The sequence below is a fragment of the Chelon labrosus genome, assembly GCF_963514085.1.
Source record: "Chelon labrosus genome assembly, chromosome: 2".
Taxonomy (NCBI): domain Eukaryota; kingdom Metazoa; phylum Chordata; class Actinopteri; order Mugiliformes; family Mugilidae; genus Chelon; species Chelon labrosus.
The window spans coordinates 19,030,281-19,051,648 of NC_140338.1; the positions used below are offsets into that span (position 1 = coordinate 19,030,281).

A 21,368-nucleotide genomic window follows, 5' to 3' on the forward strand; every position below is an offset into this window, starting at 1 on the left:
CAATTGGCTCAAAAATGGTGGAAATCACACATCAACACCAGCATCCAGGGCTCTGTTGAGACCTGGTATGGCTGATCACAGCTCTAAGCACAGGGGTGAACAACACCCAAGAGGCATATTGTGCACAGACCACATCTGAGCACAATGTGACCTGGAAACAGCCTATTACTGAGAGTATGGATTCTTCCAGGGGGCCTTTGGGTCCTATGGGTTGAGGGGAGGGGCCTCTGTGGATCATCCCACAGATACTTGATCAGTTTGGGATCTAGTGAATTTGAAGGCCAGGTCAACACCTTGTGCTGCTTGAGTTGTAACTATTTTTGTGTGTGTGTGCCTGTGTCAGGCTGCATCCTGCTGGGGTTTTAATGTTGTGGCTGATCGGTGTATATGTGGATCTTTCATGCGGACTGATAATGATTACCCACTCACTGGAGGCTATAATCTTTATTTGCCTCATTTATTACTGCATGGTGTGATTTGTCATCCTTGTATGACACTCAGTGTTTAGAAGGTTATTCATTTTCCTGATCCTCTGCAGGATTAAGGACACAATAGTTATGGATGAGGGAGCCTTTTTCATTTGCATTTGCAGCTGCGGGCCTACAAATAGGAGCAGGTAGATTAAATAGACACTCACTGAAGTGGTAAACTCTAAGACTGATTAGCACCCACAACCCACTACAGTCAGTTTCAGCATTTAACATGTAATTAAAGCAAAGGACAGTCATGGGTGTAGATTGGTCACAAGGCACAGACGCACCCAGCTCTGCATCTGCATGCTGATGAGGAGATTTTTCGTTAGAGGACGATTATAGCGAGGTTTTGTCTCCAGAACAGTGGTTCCTAAGGGGGAGCACGCTCTGAGCCACGAGGTTTTGAGGAGGTGGTGGTGGTGGCGGCGGTGGTGGTGGTGGTGCTGATGCTGCTGTTGTTGTGGATGAGGGAGCCGCTGCAGCATCTCCTCCTCGGTGCGTCTCCGGCACGCAACGTGCTCGGAAACATCTTTACTCTATAAATCGACTTGCGTCAAGGAGGAGGCGCAGCTCCAGGAGTTTGCGTGGCAGCGGCAGTCACAGGGTCTGGGGATGCGAGACACAAGAGAAGCACGTGTAGTGGGTGGTCCTCAGCTCGCGGCTTTCACGTGGCTCTGGCGAGCGCCGAGCCGATCCGATCCGAGCCGAGGCACACCGTCAGTCCGGTGCGGCAGCTGCAGGAGAGAACATCAGCATGGCCATGGAGATGGAGCCCGCGGAGTAAGTGCGCTCTCTGTTTTGATTTGATTTAGTGTAAAGTTTTTCAGTCATAGTTTGGCGATGGAAGCAGAAAAGTAAAAATGTTTTATCACCACCTGTGTGTCTGGATCTGTTTACGCATTAAGTGGGAAGGTTGTCCCGTTCGTGGTGTGAGCTCCACAGCTTTACTATGATATATTTGCGTCTTCGCGTCTGTTTAATTTGGAAGATTTCCATCTCTGTCGTTGTTATTTATTGCCTGGATGCAGTTTGTGCGCCATGTGGCGTTTGTGGAACCACCCACCCAATCAGAGGCTTTCAATATTAATGCACTTGTATATTGTGGGCACTGGTTTCGCATATGAGACAAATTGTTGCCTCGATCCATTTCAATTTTTAATTCTTGCTGATTATCCTGAGGAGAGGAGGGTCCGAGCTGGTTTACATATGTGCTTTTTGATCTAACAACCTCCTAAGGATGGAGGAGTCCTTTTTTCATTGGTTCGTTTTTTTCAGTGGATATGTGGACGTGTACGTTGTTGTCAAACTGAAACTGTTTGTGTGTTTTAATGGTTAAATTTAGACCAGAGCCATCTCAGAGCCTCTGCGGGTGATGTTAATTAAGTCAGCAGGTGCATCCGCAGATGGCTCTGAAATGGGGCAAAAGTTCACATGATGCAGGATCACTACTAGAGAAATGTGAAAATAAACTTGTGCTTTTAGTTGATAAGTTGTTACCCCTCATCTGTGCAGCGTGATCCGCCTGATAATGCAGTACCTCAAGGAGAACAACCTCTACCGAACCCTGACCACCCTACAGGAGGAAACCACCGTCTCCCTCAACACGGTGGAGAGCATCGACAGCTTTATCGCAGACATAAACAGAGGCCACTGGGACTCCGTCCTGCTGGCCATCGAGTCCCTGAAGTTGCCTGACAACACGCTTATCGACCTTTACGAGCAGGTGACCTTTCTTTTAGTTCAGCTCTGCGTTGGCCTGATCCTCCTCGATAGCCACCTCAGTTCAGCACTGTCTCTTCTTCAACAGGTTGTGATGGAGCTGATCGAAATGAGGGAGGTGGGCGCAGCCCGCTCGCTCCTCAGGCAGACTGACCCGATGATCATGTTGAAGCAGACTCAGCCGGAGAGGTACATTCACCTGGAGAACTTGCTGACGTGCTCCTACTTCGACCCCCGGGAGGTAAGGCAACACACATACCTACTTTTAAACAACTGCATCAGAGAGCGCTTTAAGACGCTTTTAATTCTCCTTGCAGGCATATCCAAAAGGCAGCAGCAAGGAGAAGCGGCGCAGGGCTATAGCTGAGGCTCTGGCCAAGGAGGTCAGCGTGGTGCCCCCTTCTCGTCTCATGGGGCTCTTGGAGCAAGTCAGCGTGAGTTTACTGATCAATGTCCTTCTCAGTGCTCACTCCAGTTACAAGGCGAGGGAATATAACCTTTGGACTGTGATTCAGAGACATCAAACAAGTTCCCTTGTTGCTTTCTTTCTCGCTGTCATATAATTTAAAGATTAATATTTCTTAAAGACTCTGAAAGCATGTTTTAGTCAAGTCAGTTTCTAATGCTGAGCGAAGAGCTCCTGCATTAACACACACATTTCTAGAAGAGTTTTGGTTCGATCGCACAAGAGATTTATGTGTGTCATGTGTACATGTTTTTGGAAACTGATCAGAGTTTAGCAGTTTACTTTTATCACAGTCATTGGGTTACCATTCTGTTACCATTTGTCAAGAAGGGTAGAGGGGAATGGAGTTTTGGACCCAAACGCAGGACTTAAGAGGCAGGAGGAGGCGAAAAAGGGTTTTTAATTAACAAAAAAGACCAAACTGACAAAAACTAAGGACGCTGCTGATGTGGCAGGATTTCCTAAAACAAAAATCAAAACACTATCAAAACTATGACCTGGCATGGAAATCTGTGGCAAGAACAAGACACGAAAAACTGTGACATGAAACACTTAGCAGACAAACAGTATGACACGACAAGGAACAAAGGGGAAGGCAGGGCTATATATACACACACGAGGAACAGGGGGGTGACGAGACACAGGTGAAGCAAATCAAGAAATAACACAAGGTGAAACCAATGAGCTAATCAAAAGGAAACACGGAAGTAACACCACAGGAAGTCAAAAACTTAACAAAATAAAACAGGAAACAGAAAACTGAAAAACTAAACACTAAACCAAGACTATGAAAAACCAAGAAATTAACAAAATACAATAAACCATGACAGAAAACATGACACCATTCACACACAGTCAAACCGCACACGTACAGTGCTATAGAGAGGATGTTTAACAGCCACTAAAACAGCAGTTTTTATACTCGAAACACATCCTGCTGTGTATTTTGCATTTTATTTTTAGTATTTAAATAGTTATAAACCTGTAAAACATGTTCAGTGACAGAAATTCAAATCACATGCAAATTTTGTGCATGAGGAAATTCAAATTTGAAAACTAAAAAGAAATTAAAGCTATATTTATAAGGTTATCTTGCTCCTTTTCTTTTTTAAGTGCCGCAGTTTCTACAATTACAATAAAAAGTCTATTAAAATATCTACTTATATCGGCGAGTTAGCATTTCTAAATGTTCTTGTTATTCTTTAGTTTGTGGCATTGACACAGGAGGATATAGCCACACGCACTTCATGTCTTCTCTTCTTTTCCGTTCAGTCTCTGAGGCTGCAGCAGTGCCCAGGCGACCACCTCTCCCCTGATATGACCATCGACATGTCTGGCAACAAGGAGAGGCATGCGGAGAAAGAGAGCTTTCCAACCCAGCTGTATCGCCACATCAAGGTATACACAAAGCTGGAGTCACATATTACACTATCCTTTTTTTTAAACGACCTGGCCATTAGCTCGAGAGACGCACACACGCACACCCAAAACTTATTGCTTTATTCACCTGAAGGCCCGTCTTCTAGTCTCTGGCTGGGCTCTCATCATCCAGATGGAGCTGCCCGACTCGCTCATCCTTGCTTTTCTATCCCCCCAAGGCGGTAATCGAGAATGGTCAGCCCACGCCGCAGCAGACCATAGGAGAGCTTTATGTCTCCCCGAGGTCTCCTGAGATTAATTCGGGTTTTACTTCCCACCTGCAGCTGATTTGCACGCTGCAGGTGGGAAATCAAACAGGAGAGCCGGCTACCTTGTGAATGTGTTAATAAGTGCAGCTTCTGTGTGCGATTTAAATCTGCAGTTCGGGCGGCGGTCGCACGTGGAATGCGCCCGTTTCTCACCTGATGGAAAATATTTGATGACCGGATCAGTGGACGGCTTTATCGAGGTCTGGAACTTCAACACTGGAAAAATTAGTAAGGTAAATGTTTATATATATATGTATATGTGAAAAATAAACTTATACGTTATTGTATACCTCTATTTCTATGATTATACTTATAGAGGTCATATAAAGTGATTTAACGTAATTATTTATCTCTATTTTCTCTGTATTTGGGTGATTTCACTAGGATTTAAAGTATCAGGCCCAAGACAGCTTCATGATGATGGACGACGCTGTGCTGTGCATGTGCTTCAGTAAGGACACGGACCTGCTGGCCACCGGCGCTCAGAATGGCAAAATAAAGGTTGGGTCGATTTATATTAACATAAACAACCAATAACTGTGTCCTCATTTGACATCTAGACAGCACATCAATGGAAAAGATGCCTCAGCAATGCCAAAATATTGGAAAACTGTGCGGTCGGTCAATAATGTTAATCTGCTTCTTTTCTTAAATGTGTGCATGTTCTGGGAGAAGGTGTGGAAGATCCAGAGTGGCTTGTGCCTGCGGAGGTTTGAGCACGCTCACAGCAAAGGAGTGACTTGTCTGAGCTTCTCCAACGACAGCAACCAGATCCTCAGTGCCTCCTTTGACCAGACCATCAGGTGGGATAGGATGTTGCTGTCTGTGCGCGCTGACCACACACACAGAGCATCTGCATGTGTCACTTTATTGAGAACTTACATTATATTCACCGTAAATTCATCAGTACGGTAGCATTTATATGCACCGATCAGCCACAACATTATGACCACTGACAGAAGAAGTGAATAACATTGACCATCTTGTGTCAATTCAGTGTTCTGCTGGGAAACGTTTGTACCTGGCATTCATGTGGATGTTACTTAGACATGTGCCACCCACCTAGACCAGACCAGGCACCCCCACCCCATAGCAATGACACTCCTTGATGGCAGCAGCCATCCCCAGCAGGATGCAGCCTGACACAGACACGCACACAAAAGCTGTTTAGGTACAACTCAAAGGGAGACCTACACAATATTAGGAAGGTGGTCATAATGTTATGCCTGATCTGTGTATTGTGACATTGTGCATCTTATCTTGAGGACAAACGGTGAAAATTGCATCCAACTGGACAGTAAAAATCTAAAATATGTTAACAGAAATAATGCACGTGGAGACTTGTAGCAGCAGAACTTGGCTCGTCTACCGTGGCAGGAGGAGGCGAACGAGCCGACTGACCTCAGACAGGATTCACAAAAGTTTTCAAAGGCACAGCCGTCAGTTCAGCTGAAGCAAGGCAGGGAGCTCTTTCTGCATCCCACAGCAGATTAGCAGCATGTGGAAAAGCAGATGATAAACAAGCCTGAGACCAAAATAGCAATACAAAATATTCATTGTTGCATTGCTGAGTCTATAAGTTCGGCAGTTTATTTGTGCCTCTAACCCTTTAACGATTTCCCAGAGAGAAAACACTGAATCATACCTAAACTGACTGAGCATGAAGATAAAACACACATTTGTGGTTTTTAAAGGTAATATGTGATTGAGTGTTGCAATCTGCATAATTGAATCTGCTTTTGATTTTTTTTGTGCAATGATTGTCCCATATCAATACTATATCACTGAATAGACAACATTTATTGCAGCTCTATAATTCTATGCAAATCACATAAGTCAGCAGTTGACGCTTGGAGATTCATATTGCACCGCGACTTCAATACACACTGCTTACAAAGTGTAAGGATGTCTGTCTCCCTGCTGTAGTTAAGGAGTTGAATCTTATTTCTGGCTCCTGGGGGTGTGAGCTGCTCCGCTGTGTTGGGAGCACATGTGCTGTGTGGGTGTAGCTGAGGAACCATGTGCTCGGGCACAACGCTGCAACGTGCTCCTCCGCTCGCAGCCTCCACCGGCTGCCGTGTTTACAAACCATAAATCACCCTCCCATAGACGTGAAGTGAATCCGTGAGCATTAGGCGCTTTGTCATGGTTTAGCTAATCTGCACCCAGTCGCTTATCCGGAGCTAAAAATAACACATCCGCAGCTCGGCAGCACGTTTTGTCTGCTCTTGAGAAAAATCCCCCATTTTCGAGTTGCTGAAATGACTCAGCACTGCTTTTCTTTTCTTTTGATTCCAGTGTCATTAATTATTCAACAATGTCATTTTCAGAATCCATGAACTGAGGTCAGGGAAGACGCTCAAGGAGCTGAGTGGCCACTCATCATTTGTAAATGATGCCTCTTTCACCCGAGATGGATGTCACATCATCAGCGCCTCGTCCGACGGCACTGTTAAGGTACAATTAGCGTGAATAATGTGGGGCCAAACTACATAACGATACAGTGATTCAGGACCGTGCTGCATTGATACCATTAACAGAGCAGAGAAAGTGCTGAAACGTGCTCAAATTTGGGATCTCTCCTCATGCGTTTCTTAGATTTGGAGCACAAAATCCTGCGAGTGCATCCACACCTTCAAGTCTCTGTCGAGGACGTCAGACGTCCCCGTCAACAACGTGATTCCTCTTCCCCAAAATCCGGAGCACTTTGTGGTTTGTAACCACTCCAGCACAGTGGTGGTCATGAGCATGGACGGCCAGGTGAGAGTGCTGCAACTAGTTGCAGATTATTTACTGGTATTATAAAATGTAAAAAAGTGTAATTCCCCACAACACAATGCTTATCGGCTTATGATCACATTTAGACACCAGCACTGATATTATTCAGCCGAATAGTCAGTGCAGTTCTAACTATTTCTTCTTGTATAACTCTTAGAAAGAGTCTCTTAGAAAGAGTTATACAAGAGGATAGCAACCATTTTCATGTCTTTATGTTAAATATGAGGCTACAGCCAGCAGCTGATTAACTTAGTTTCGCCTGTGGACTGGAATCGAGGAGAAGGAAATTGCCTGTCTTTGGTTAGCCCAGAAATACTAAGCGTAAAATCATCAACTTGCGATTATTATGCCGAGCATCTGGCTCCAGGCTATCAGCGAACATACAGTACAGTAAGGAGAGTGTTATCAATTTCTTAAAGGTGAACAAATGTTATCTCCAGTGTTATTGCACTTTAAAAGGTATTTAGAGGCATTATATGTTTTAGTTTCTAGAAACTTCTCTCTCTCCTCAGGCTGTGAAGACCTTCAGCTCAGATGGGAAGGACGGCGCAGACTTTGTTTGTTGCACTCTGTCGCCCCGCGGGGAGTGGATTTACTGTGTGGGAGAGGACTTAGTGCTGTACTGCTTCAACTATACGACGGGGAGGCTGGAGAAAACGCTGACCGTAAGCTCTGCTGCTAATATTCACCCATTATCAAAGTTTGAGAGAGGAGTTTGTTTTTCCAACTTGTGGCCAGAGTTCATGCTCAAGTTATTCTACCCTGCAGGGTAGAAGGCTGATGAGGAAACAGGCAGCCTGATGGGTAACGAGGAGCGCGTGATGATCTTTTTTGCTCTGCCCCCGCAGGTTCACGAGAAGGAAGTAATTGGCATCGCTCACCACCCGCATGAGAATCTGATCGCCACATACAGCGAGGACGGCCTGCTGAGGCTGTGGAAACCTTAAAGCGTCACCCGCATTGTAACGTGGAGGAAACAGACAGACGTTCACACAGTTGGAAAGCAGTTCATGCGGTTCTGTTGCGTTGTGTGCCGAAACGCTTTTATTAATCTGTGTTGGACTGAGAAAAAATACCACAGAAAGGTCATGTCACATCATCTTCATGAGCATTTCGGTTCCTAAACCCAGATTCCATGACAACAGGTGCAACTCCACCTGCAGAGGAAGTGTGTGTCACATGATCAAAGCATCTCCTGAGGTAAAGAACGAAACTCAGCAACTAACTGATGTTTTTGGATGAATCCCGATGTTTGAGGATTCAGGTGTACTGAAAAGAGGATTAGGGGCACCGTAAAAAAACAAACAAACAAAAAAAACTTTTGGGATTGAATTTTGAGTTTAATTCTAAATTTGGACTTTTTAGAATAAAGTCGTCAATCTGAGAAAAAAATTCTTGAAAATTTTTTGTTTTAGAATTAAGTCAAAATTCTGAGAAAAAAATTTAAAATTCTGACTTTAATCTTAGAATTCTGACATTTGAGAATAAAAACCGGAATCCTGAAAAAAAAATAAAAAATCAGAATTCTGACTTTAATCTCGGAATTCTGACTTCCTTCCAAAAAATCTGAATTCCGAGATTAAAGTCAGAATTCCGATTTCTTTTTCAGAATTCCAAATCTAAATACAAAAATAAAAAATATCTTAATTCCAAAATTAAAGTCAGTTGACAATATGTGTAACATTTGACGGTGTATTACAATAAAAACTTGCGAATATATTTTCATATTAACACCAACTATATACAAATTTCCTACCATGTTGTTTGGTCTTTATTCAACTTAAATAATCTATTTTTACATTCCTTTCAATTTTATCTCTCGATTCATTTGTAATTGCTTCATTAACTTCCACATAGCTGTCTAGGTCCTCTACACTGTACACACTCATGGATCCAGCTTCACCAGTGCAGTTTAAATCCCCGTTTTCATCTCTTCTGTCTTTATTAGACATGAAAATGCATGATGGTGAACTGTAGTGACATGATTTATAACAGAAACCGCCTCTTGTTTGGGCCTAAACAAACAATATCAGGTATATATGAGCCGTCAGCTTTGGTTTATAACGATGCTTTTGTAACTATGATTCGATGATTCAGACGTGATGGTTTGTTTTGTTCTGTGTGTCCCCTGCATGCTACCTCGGTACACTGTCCAAACGTGGCTCTGCAATAATTTTAGTACTCCTTTAAAGTATGCATGAAGACTAAATAAACCTCAACGGAGCTCCAGTGGCACATTCTGTATCCTGTGTGTGTATACAACAAATATGTTTAACGTGATCACATTGTTGTCATTGGTGTTCCTGTGCATCCGTGTATGCCTGCAACAAACAGCTAGTCTCTCTCTCTACCAGTATTTATTATTTCTACTGTCATCTGTCTCTTAACTAGCAACTATCTGCCAATGCAAAGTAATGTTTAGTCATTGCACTCTATTTTTGCTATATTCATTATGGTGTGTATAAAACACTGCCAGCCACGTGAAAAACAATTATCAATAAAATTCCGAAGTCTTGCCGATGTTTGTGCCTTTTTTGAAATAATGCACTTTAATTTAAATAGAATAGAAAGTCCTTTTAAAAATAGAGACTAAAATCAGACTCCTGATAAAACATGACATGGTTCTAAGTTTAATCTAAAGCTGGGGACACACTACACAACTTAAAAGATTTCTGAAAGACTAGGGGTACACACTAACAGACTGGCTTCAGCAGATTTTTGTGTGACGACTGAAAGGCTGGGGATCACACACTTAACAACTGCGCCTGATGAGGGATCACAGGCTACATGATTTGTCAAGCCAACTGAAGCCAACTGAACGCACCAAACTCTCGCAAGGGCAACAGTATTAAAAGGGAACTACTGTTTTTTACAACCTGGACCTTATTTCTGGCATAAAATACTTTCGTTTACTCACCCATATAACTTTTGTGTAATTCGTATTCCTTTGGGAGATAACTAGATCAGCGCATATCCATGTAGTGGGAGTGACTGGGGCACCGAAACGTAGCCTCTAAATAACGCATTATCTGCCGCGAAACTCATTAATTTCACCAATATTTTGTTTTGATACACTAGTGCTATTCTCCGTTGAGTCCGGAGTTACCTGTTATCATCATCCGGTCGGCTTGTTTACCTGTAATTTGCTACTGCTAGTTTTAGATGCTGCGTTTCGGTGCCCCAGTCACTCCCACTACATGGATATACGCAGATCTAAATATCTTCCGAAGGAATACGAATTACACAAAAGTTATATGGGTGAGTAAACGACAGTATTTTATGCCAGAAATAAGGTCCAGGTTGTAAAAAACAGTAGTTCCCCTTTAGAGGCACTCATGCTCCTGCCACAACTAAAGATTAATCTCTCCTCCATTTCTGTGGTCAAGGTTCCCTTTATCACCACTCTCCCGCGCTCGCTGTTCGCCGTCATTGTTTTGATATTCTCGCTACTTCCCGTCGTCTTCTATTTCCTGCGTCCCACCCTCTCTTTTTGTCTTTGGGTTGTTAAACAGTTCACACTACCTGATCCAGATTCGGCCCCAAAAATCAGGTCTGTGCCCCTCACAGATCTTTGTGCCGACTGGCCCCATCTAGTGCAGACTGATGCAGACTTTGGCAACTGTGAATTGTGGGTAAAATCTTGGTAAAAAAATCTTGTAGTCCTCAGCTTAGGTTTACCGCAGAGGTGTAAGAAATGGACCACACATTTGTTATTGGGTCAGCAACATCACGTGTACTAAGACTGATGCAGTTGAAGTAAAACAGAGAAGATCTAGAGATGGTTTTAGAAGAGGACTGTCTTTATGAGTTCTCCAGATTGGCTATTGTGGGTCCATCTGACACCGTGACAGCAGACTCAAACCCAGCACATTTCTACTTGCAAAGCTTGAAGCCAGATACTGCTGGCTTCACCTAAACATTCACTGGAATAATTTGATCAAACGCTTAATACAATTATTTTTTGCCAACTGAATAATCAGAGCCAGCAGGAGCAAAAATTTTGTTCGGCAAATGTTTTAAGCTCTATAAAAATCATATCGATTTTTTTTTTGTAGAAATAATCAGATAAACTCCAAACTTCAGACTCAGAGCTACTGTGGCAGTTTCAAACTTTTACTGTTATCTGGAGCAGGTCCAACTTCAAATCTGTGCCAATTCTGTCATTCTGTCAAGCATTTCCTCTCTACATGTTTTATGAGCATCTCTTGTGGCTGTAAAAACAAATATCACTCAGGCAATTTAGAAAGATCTTCAAATAACATTTAATTGTAAAACACAAGCACAAACAAGTAAGATTGTTGGTCCTAACACGGATTAAGTTGAAATTAAGACCATGACAACTTATTTGAGTTAAAGTTTGCATTGAAATCCCCTGACATTACGAGGACTCATAAACTTGCATCTGCTTTCAAGAACTACTTAAGAACTGATTGAAGGAACCCCTCTGTTGGCTTAATAATTGTCACAATACCCAAGGCAGAGATAATCACTGAAAAGATGCATTATCAAGTAACTTCAAGTTAAGCTATGATAAGGCTTTCAAACAGGCAGACACTCCAATGAGGTATCAAGTTTGCCGATTTTAAGTCCCCCCCATAACCTCCCGAGACTCTTTTGGCATTTACAATTAGGTCTAGAAATATTAAGAAAAGACACAGTCAATAGCTACGATCAAGAAAAACCCAAAACAACATGTTTTACTTCCTGCTTTCCACATTTGGAAGACGAACTGAATAAATAACCAAACTCTTAATCTTCCAGTGATTTTAAAACCACAACTGAAATCCTTCCATCAACACTGAGCTTTTACAATTTAGACATTAGCCGCTTTATTCCATCCAATGTGGGTGCAACTTGGCACTTAATAACCCCGTGGGATCTTTTTTTAAGCACTATTTATAACATCGTGTGACATAACTGCAGCATATGTGTTCAATGCAGCAGAAGAAGGAAAGAATCGCCAAAATGCAACAGGGTGCCATCGTGGCTATGAAATTTGTTTTCAGAGCGACACATGATGACTACACGGACAGACGCACACTCATCTGAACGTAACGGCGTTTCTTGTCCGGCAACACATCAGACTATAACCAAAAGCAGCTCAGAAATAGTAAAAATATTTAACTTAACTTAAATATTCGTTGGAATAATGAACAATTACAGCCACTGCCAGTTTATTAGGTACACTAGTGAAAACCACCCTGCAGTAAATCCTCCTTCATGACAGTTTTAATGTTCAGATTATGCTGAAACAGTAAGAAAGGTGATCATTTAAATGTATGACATTGGAGGATCTAGTTTGTGGTGCTGTTAAACTGGATGTTTAACAGCACCACAAGTGTTTCTGTTACTTAGCATAGCCCACTGATTAAAATGGGGTTGCCAAATTGTAGAAACATGTTGGTACAACACAATATAATCCAATAGTATTACAAACCACAGCCTCCAAAATGACTGTACATAATGAATGTAAAAAAAACTGTACCTAATGAACTGGCAGATGTGTGCATTTAGTGGCTTGAACCTCAAAGCTTCCCCACCTGAATCATTATTAACTTTTTCTATTAACTCACATTTTCAAGATTTGTTTATGTTTCTTAGAAAATAGCCCTTGAAGGGGTAGAACAGCTTAAATGTCTCAACTCAAGTTTGAATGCAAATCCCCCTCCATCATCTTCTTGACCCTCACAAGTTGGACTGAGTCATTAACAAGTGGTTCACAACAACTGACTTAGTAACACTCTAAAATGATTATTTAACGTTAGCATACAATTTAGTGTAAGCGCATAAAAAGCAGTTACACCTATACCCTCGTCTGAAATCACAGTGTGACAATTAAAGTTGTTTTTAAAATAAGATTAAAATAAAAGGTCCCAGAGATAACGAGGAATCCCAGTCAGCTGAATCCAAGTTCGAGTGCTGGAACATGAACACTCACTACACTAACCCAGAAAGACACAAAATGATTTTAAGATAATAAAAAGTGCAAGAAATTTTAAAAATAAAAAAGGTGCTTTGCATTAGAGATTTTTTTGTTTTGGAGATGTTATTTAAGACGTCTGGCACTGAACACCACCAGCGCTGGCGTAGTCGTCTTCATCCATGTAGTAGTACTGATGTTTGTTTCTTTTTCTGTTCTCTAAGTCACAGTCCTCCAGGTCGGCGTAGATGTAGAGGTCGTCGTCCATGCTGTCCGGCTCCTCTGCTTCCATCTTCTCTGGGAGGTAGCGCTCCAGCTCCTTCAGCTTGTCCTTGGGGAGGAAATTGGCTTGTGGGAACACCACCTAGTGGAGACAGCCATAAACGCTTTAAATACAACAGGCATGGACATGGCAGTGCAGCACTAAGCCATAAAACTATATGTATCATGTTAATCTGCATACATGCTCACCACTTTTTCACCACAACAGACAAATGACTGAGAGAGATGAGTGTAGAAGTAAATATATATATATATATATACACAAAGTGGATGCTGAAGAACTTCTTACTGAAAAGTGGATAATAAGACGTCCTTTCTCAAATGGTCTGCGATATGTGGGCATCCCTTCATTCAGGACACACTTGGTGTCTCCAGGCTTGATTAATTCCCCTGCAATTAAAAAAAAAAAAAAAAAACGAGGCAACATTAGACATGAATTCAGATACAAATACAGAATACATGGGGTAGTGACTGCTGATGACGGGATATTCTACTTCCTCTTTGCTTGCATATGATGGGACATCACCTATTTATATTCACTGTCACTTAAATTAACTGAATAAGAATGCGTTTGTAGTTTATTTGAGTGGTTTTAGTCACTGCTCTTCATTTGCATGGCGGTCTAAATACATTAAGTAATTAAATTAAAGTTAATGCACAGTAAAAAAAAAAATGTATACAGAATATAATATCTAGGGTTACTGATTGGCGTATGTTAGACTAACAAACACTACAAACTACGATGAACGCGATAAATTATTAAAAAAAAAAAACATAATACATTTCAAAGTTTAACAGCCCCCTGCATCCCCACTGGCCTCAGTGTCTTTGAATGGTGCATGTCCTTTATTGTCTTAACTGGCTACAGCTGTGAAGGTATGCACAAAACGAATGGAGAGGCCTAGAGAAGGTTCCTCTCTTCTATTGTTGCAGTTCGATGTATTCAAAATTTTCAGTCTACCTTTGGCAAATATAATCTTACAAAAATAAATCCTTTCCTTTGGGTCTCCACTTAATGCTGCGGCCCACAAGTCAGGTTGTAATATAAACTACCAGTGAAGGAAACACTTCATCCTCAACACTATATAGAACACCTTGAGACGTTAGGTCTGATTGTCAAGTTTAAATTTACCTGGATGTGACGTGACAAGGAGAGTTCTGTTGTCCAGCGTCTGAACGGGTTTCTTGAAACCACACAAAGCCTCTACCAGCTGTAACTCCATGGACATGATGAGGTCCTCACCTCTCCTGATGACAACAGCAAGAACAACTTGAACTTCACAAGGTGGACTGCCGCTACAACTACGACAATCTACTACTATAGATTTATTTAAAACATGTGTCTACATTCAAACGTAAAATTGATTTCTATTGACTGGTTGACCACTTCTACAACATATGCTGGAACAGTTAATAACAAAAGACACTTGATAACCTATATTACCTGGTGAACAGTGAATGCTCTCGCTGGTCCAGGACAATGACGATATCTCCTGGTTCGATTCCTGGCTCCTGGTCTCCTTCTCCATGGAAAACTATCTTTTGTCCGTCTCTCATTCCTGTAGCAAGGAAATCACCAGGTTATGCATGCACAGTATGTGTTTTTATAGTTTGATCAACAAGCTCTCCCTTGTCTCTCACCTTTGTCAATGTGGACCTCCAATACCTTCTTCTGTCGCAGGATCTTCCGGCCTACGCAAACTTTGCAGCGGTCCTTGTGGTTGATTCTCTGTCCTTGTCCCTGGCAGCTGTGGCACACTGTGGACACCTGCTGTACCATACCTGGCACTAACTGGTGCACGCGCACCTGCATCCCTGTGCCATGGCAGGACACGCATGTCTGTGCAGCTCCTTTACGGCTCCCACGACCTGTTAAGAAAATGAAACTGTCAGTACTCTGGATGACAAGGTGAAGGTGTCTTTTGGCATAATTTATCTCCAGCCTGTAAACTGAAGTGACCTGGTGACAAAAAAACATTTACAACACTGTCACACTTTGTTATTAGACAAAGAGTCCTTTTCTGGCTTGCTTGGGTTTGTGTGCTGAAAAGCCGGCTTGGATTACTAAACATCTAGCCTGGTGTAGCCAGACTCGGTCATTATCAGAATATGAGTGTGGTAACATGCCACTTGAATTTCATTGAAGAGCGTGTTTCAACTGATACAGAGAGAAAAAATCCTCTACATGCAATTGGACACTCAGATGACATGAATGACTATGTCACTGTCACTATTCCGCCCAAATGATTTGATAGGCCACAACAAAATCAGTTCCTATCGAAGTGGTTCTTGACCAGTTTTCCACCACAAAGTTGGTCAGGCTTCCAGGCTACCAAACACAAAGGTAACTGCAGAGTAGAGGCGTACCTTCACATCTCTCACAGATGGTATTCTTCTGGACAGCAAGTTTTCTCGTGGCTCCATTATAAAGATCTTCCAGCGTCACTGAAATCTGATGAACAATATTCTTTCCTGCGGTGGAACAAAACACGGTACCGTCAGAGCGTTACACAGATTTCGGCAATACCACTTGTAGGAATAACACCGGCCAAAAGACTATTATTTGACCCGAATATAAGATGACGCTCCTTTTTCAACTTCATTTTTTGAGAAAAGTACTTAAAGTAAAGAGTTACAAAGTGGAGAAATCAGAAAACCTTTTTCTTGCATCTTTATCTGCGAATCTGTCAGTTTTTCTCTATTTCTGGATTTAATCAATTCCCACTCCATGTATTTGATTCCTTAATATCCACAGCCAAGAGTTCTTGCTAGAATGTGATTACTTACAAGCACAAACTGCAGCTGGAGGGTTCATTCATTAAAACACAAGAAATTCATTTGTTCCCCTCTAAAACACAGCTGTGTGGAGAAAATGAAAACGGATACACCTAAGTATCAGCATCAAAGATCAAAGAGATACAGTGATTAGTAGATAAAGTGACTGACAACTAGTTTGTCATTTTTCAAAAGCAAAAATATTTCTCATTTTTGCTTTTTTACATTTGCATGTAAGCTGAATATTTTGTGGTTTGTGTGCTGCCTAAATGAAACACTTGATTGTGAGCACTGTTGGGACATTCTGTGGACATTTTCCATGTTAGCTAAATTTTAACGTCCACCTCAAGAGCACTGGCTTTGTCTCTAAAGATGAATCATCAGATATATATATTTTTCTTTTGACTCAGTCAGACCACAAAACTTTCAAATCAGATGTACATGTACATATCATCAACACATTATTTTCCTATATTTTCCGTACCTTTTCGCTCTCTGTGCATACGACTTCCTCCGCCAAAGAACAAGTCAAAGATATCCATAGGTGATGCAAAGCTCCCACCACCACCACCACCTGTCCCTCCTTCTTTTATGGCCTTTTCACCTCCCCGGTCATACAGGTCTCTCTTCTTGGCATCTGATAATACCTCATATGCTTGTGAGATCTGCTTAAACTTTGTAAATTAAAAAAAAGAAATAAAAAAAGAAACAAAAAGAAAAGTTTAAAAGACATTTCTTGCAATGCTGTTAATCTTTATGAGAGGAATAATACATGTACATACCTTCTCTCCTTCTGTAGGATTTTTGTCAGGGTGATATTTCAAAGCTAGTTTGCGATAGGCCTTTTTCAGTTCGTCTGGAGTAGCATTTGGTTTCACACCCAGTGTGTCATAATAGCCTGTTTCTTTGACCATGGTTGCCTTTAAAAGAGTACCCTGGGAAAATAACAAGAAAAAAAATTAACATCACAATTTAAACACTCAGTTCCATTATAGCTCCTCTAACTTCTCTCTGATCAACCAGTGAAAATCTGGTCTGAAAATATGTGGTCAGAGGCACACGGTAAGACTTTGAAGCATGTCATTATGTCATTTAATCAGAGCAAAGGTCACCACTACACTGTTCTGTGAGAGGCCTTCATGATACTGGTCAGAAATGTTGCACTCTGTCTTGATTTGGATATGAGCTTCCCCTTATTTTTACATATTATACATTTTTGAGGGTTTAAATTTTTTTTCTCCACCATGCAAACAGTGGTGAACACCATATTTTCCCCAGTATATTGCAAATTTAATGCGACACAATTATTGACCTATGATCTAAAAATTAGTAATACGTTGATTTTCTCAAAAAATGTTGTAAATATAGTAAACTGAAAAGGTTAGGATTTATTGCCAGACTACTGTGGTTGTGATTTCACAATATATATCAGCAATTAAGTAACTACACATGAAAACATGCTGTAAACAGTAAAATATGCTCAATATCAATGTGTGGTTACACAGGGATTATTTAATGACTCTCAATAATGCTGATCTATGGCATATGTATGACAAAAGTACTACGGAGAAACACCAGAATGAGGTTTTTACTTGCAAAACATCTTGGTTACGTCAGTCACTACTTAGCAGAGTGAATGTGCCCATACATCATGAAGTATCACTGGTTTCTCAAGAGTAATAAGTCTTGTGTGTATAAATATGTGTCGATGAGTTGTTGATGGACAGTTTATAAGATTCACACATCTAAAAATAAAAAATAAAAAATCATACCTTCAAGAAAGTTGAATTTGTTTTTAGAGACGTGATGATACAACTATATTTTTGTCCTGTGATATTAACTTTGGGTTGTAAACTGTGTTGCATCTTTTTTTTATATAGCTTTTGTATTTTATGTTCAATGTTTGTAACTGCTACTGGATGCTTGAATTTCCCTCGGGATTAATAAAGTATCTATCTATCTATCTATCTATGGTACAACACCACAAACTGACCCAATATTCACCTGCAACAATGTGAGTTTCAAGTGTGGACCACAGATGTTGCTAATAAAAACTTAAAATCCCCACCAGTCATTTAGAAACAAAGAGGCTACTTGTATGATAGATAGATAGATAGATACTTTATAACTTATTTAGAAATTCAGTGTCCAGTCGCTCCATAACAAAAAACAACAACAACAACAAAAAACAGAAAACAAGTGCAGTTGCGTTAGTTTCAGTTTTGTTTTCAGAAACACCACAAACATACAAACATACACATACTGGCTTTTAACATTACAGGTGATTTAAAACGCCTCTCTGGATGAACCAACCCAGGTGTCTATGGTACTGGTTAAGTGATAACTGGTTAATTTTACTTTTTTAAGTTTTAATTTTAAAAATAACAATAAACAACATTAGTTAGAGCTGAGGACTATTTCATGTGAAAAGTACGCTGAAGTAAATAAATAAAACCTTTCCACAGCAGTGACTGGTATTTCTCAGTTAGCCGGCAGACTGCCACAACTGTTTTATATTGATAAAGACTGTAGAGCAGAGTTCAGTTTATGTTGTGTAGAAGAGTCTCTGGGGATTTTACGACAACATTCACGAAAACGACACTTGTATTTAAAAAGAGATTTTTAAACTTCCAGACATGCCTGGTTAATTAACGTTTACTTAATCCAGCGGTTACATCGGTCAACATGCTAAAACACGGGGGGCACAAACTGAGGCCAATTAGGCCATACGTAGCGCTCTTTAGCCACTTAGCCCGAGTCAGGCTAAAATGCTAGCTAGGTTGACGTCACAACCTCTGACCGTAACAAACGGACATGACAGTGTTATAAACACAATACAGCCAATAACTGTTTTCCAACCTCAAGTGAAGACAATGTTTGTGAGCCCCTTTCCAATTCAGAGCAGACTTCTCAGAAACGATTCTTCCAGAATCTTCTAACCCGCCGCCTCTACCGGGATGGAAGAGAGTCGCTTTGTGTGACGTCACTTCCCCGCGACGAGACCAGTCACCAAAACAAGCGTGCAATGCTATGTAGCATTGTTAAAAAAAAATAAGCTTCATAAGATGATAAGATGCCAATTTGCTGGCTTATCAGTGAGGAGGGTAATCACAAACCCATCCAGTTGCCCCATTTACAGACAATTGTCGTGGGTCGAGGCCCAGAAACGACTATCAAAGACAAAAAATGCTCCCGACACCAAGGTAAAACAGTACATTTCAGCTTGATACGAATACTGCGTTAGCTAGTAGCTAAACTTTGAAAGCGAGAAGACTTACAACTCTTGGTGATTTGGCTATTTAGTTTAATTTAAATTAGGTTTTTGATCTCCATAAAATAAAACATATAACAACTATGAAAAAAGCATGTTTTTTCATGTTAATATTAATCAAATACCAAAAACAAAGATTTAAACAGAAAACCTTTTGTATTTTTTACAGGGATTATGATATGACGTACAGATATTAGACCTGGTATTTTTTAACATATGTTCCAGTGCTATCCTGTGTATTTTAAAAGTAACAAAAAATGTAAAAACATGTAGTGAAAACCTGAGCCTGTGTAAATGTTATCCCTTCCCAACCAGTTGAACTGAAAGCAGAATGCAACAAAGGCTATGTCAAAGTTAAACAGGTAAGACGATTGTCTGTCCACGTCAAACCATTTAAAAAAAAAAAAAAATTACTAATAGAAATGTCTTCCATTCGTTATTAAACATTCTGTCTCTCATCTCCTTTTTTTGTTCCAAAGCTGGGCTTAAACCCCACCTCTGTAGACTCTGTAGTGGTGGGTAAAGGCAATGAGGTCAAAATGAAGCCTGGACAGCAGCTTCACATTGTCAATCACCTTTACCCATACACTGTTCAGTTCAAAGCGGACCCCACAGGTAACCACAGCAGCAGCGCAAAAAGGCCACGAGAGCTTACTTCAGAGGACAGCGAGAGCCAAGGAGAGGCTCAGAGGATGAAAGCAGCCAAACAGACAGAAAAGGTCTCCGTGTCAGTCAGCCATGTAGATGCCACTAAAACTAGTGTAAGGGAAAAAAGTAGTAGTCACATTTAAAAAGTTTTTGTGGATGGAATTTTTTTTATTATTTTATTTGTATGTGACTCTGAATGTGTTCTATTGTACAAAGACACATGTTGCATGATCTCTGTTGCAGGAAAGTGCTGGGCATTGGAGCCAAGGCCTGAAGACTTCAATGCAAGACCCCAAGATGCAGGTACTGCTGCACAAAACAGGTTGACAGTTGGTTGTGATGTTAAATTCTTTCTAAGTGTCAAGTCTTAATGAGCACTGTTGTTGTTTTTTTCTAGGTGTACAAGGATGATAAAGTAGTAGTAATTAAAGATAAATACCCTAAAGCTCGCCACCACTGGCTAGTCCTCCCATGGCAGTCGATTCCCAGTCTGAAGGCTTTGCGCGAGGAGGACTGTGATCTGCTGAAACACATGCAGCAAGTGGCTGACCGAATGGTTCAGGAGTGTCCAGATTCTAGCTCACTACGCTTCCGCACAGGCTACCATGCCATTCCAAGCATGAGGTAAGTAATAACTGTTTGAATTATTCAATTACAAATATACAAAGAAACAAATACAAAGTAATTTACATCCAAAATCACTGGTTTTGTTTACACTCTCTTACAGTCACGTTCATCTCCATGTGATCAGCCAAGACTTTGACTCTCCTTGTTTAAAGAACAAAAAGCATTGGAACTCATTTACAACCGACTACTTCATTGATTCCCATGGTGAGAACAACATCAGCTGTATTCAGTTTTAACTACTGGTTATTATCAGTCATTAACAACTACATCGGCACATTACACACTTTGTTCTTTCTTCCCACAGATGTCATTCAGATGCTTGAAACAAATGGAAAGGTCACTGTAAAAGAAGGCACCGCTGAGTTGCTGAAACTACCACTCCGCTGCCACGTGTGTTTCAAAGAGCTTCCTACTATACCAGCTCTGAAGATGCACCTGTCGTCTCACTTTCCCAGATAACAAAATGAGCTCAAGATTAATGGCACGCTGAATATTATAGTTTTTTTTTCTGTTTTTTAGGAGTTACAGTTTTGTAAAGTGTTCATTTTCGTTCAGTATTTTAATTATGCATTAAGTTTAGGAACAGTACATTCAGCTTTGTTTTTCCGTTTAAGAGAAAAGTCAGTGTGATGTCATTCATATCTAGACAGAAGATTTAACTCACTGTTCTTGAACAAATTTTGAAACAAGTTTAAATAATGTTGCAATAAATGTTTTGTAA

General features: G+C 40.8%; 3 protein-coding genes across 3 annotated transcripts; 2 read left to right on the forward strand and 1 right to left on the reverse strand.

Annotated features, from left to right (window-relative positions):
* Positions 1–1,227: 1,227 nt before the first annotated feature.
* On the forward strand, positions 1,228–8,491 carry LOC311494581 (WD40 repeat-containing protein SMU1-like; the record flags this gene model as incomplete). Its single annotated transcript, XM_084553687.1, has 12 exons — positions 1,228–1,253; positions 1,986–2,196; positions 2,281–2,433; positions 2,510–2,626; positions 3,931–4,056; positions 4,460–4,579; positions 4,731–4,847; positions 5,022–5,149; positions 6,677–6,803; positions 6,945–7,106; positions 7,637–7,789; positions 7,973–8,491. 12 exons carry the CDS (start codon positions 1,228–1,230, stop codon positions 8,069–8,071), a joined length of 1,539 nt encoding a protein of 512 aa, XP_084409813.1. The 3' UTR covers positions 8,072–8,491.
* Positions 8,492–11,370: 2,879 nt separating this feature from the next.
* On the reverse strand, positions 11,371–19,077 carry dnaja1 (DnaJ heat shock protein family (Hsp40) member A1). The gene is made up of 9 exons (XM_084555812.1): positions 18,961–19,077; positions 16,884–17,036; positions 16,586–16,775; positions 15,694–15,798; positions 14,968–15,195; positions 14,771–14,885; positions 14,459–14,574; positions 13,616–13,716; positions 11,371–13,408 (listed from the first exon to the last, which is right to left on the reverse strand). The coding sequence occupies exons 2-9, from the start codon at positions 17,013–17,015 to the stop codon at positions 13,175–13,177; spliced, it is 1,221 nt and encodes a 406-aa protein (XP_084411938.1). The 5' UTR covers positions 17,016–17,036; positions 18,961–19,077; the 3' UTR covers positions 11,371–13,174.
* aptx (aprataxin) lies at positions 19,064–21,361 on the forward strand. Its single transcript, XM_084555824.1, has 7 exons — positions 19,064–19,304; positions 19,688–19,734; positions 19,852–20,133; positions 20,264–20,323; positions 20,418–20,644; positions 20,748–20,851; positions 20,952–21,361. The coding sequence occupies exons 1-7, from the start codon at positions 19,175–19,177 to the stop codon at positions 21,104–21,106; spliced, it is 1,005 nt and encodes a 334-aa protein (XP_084411950.1). The 5' UTR covers positions 19,064–19,174; the 3' UTR covers positions 21,107–21,361.
* The last annotated feature ends 7 nt before the right edge of the window (positions 21,362–21,368 follow it).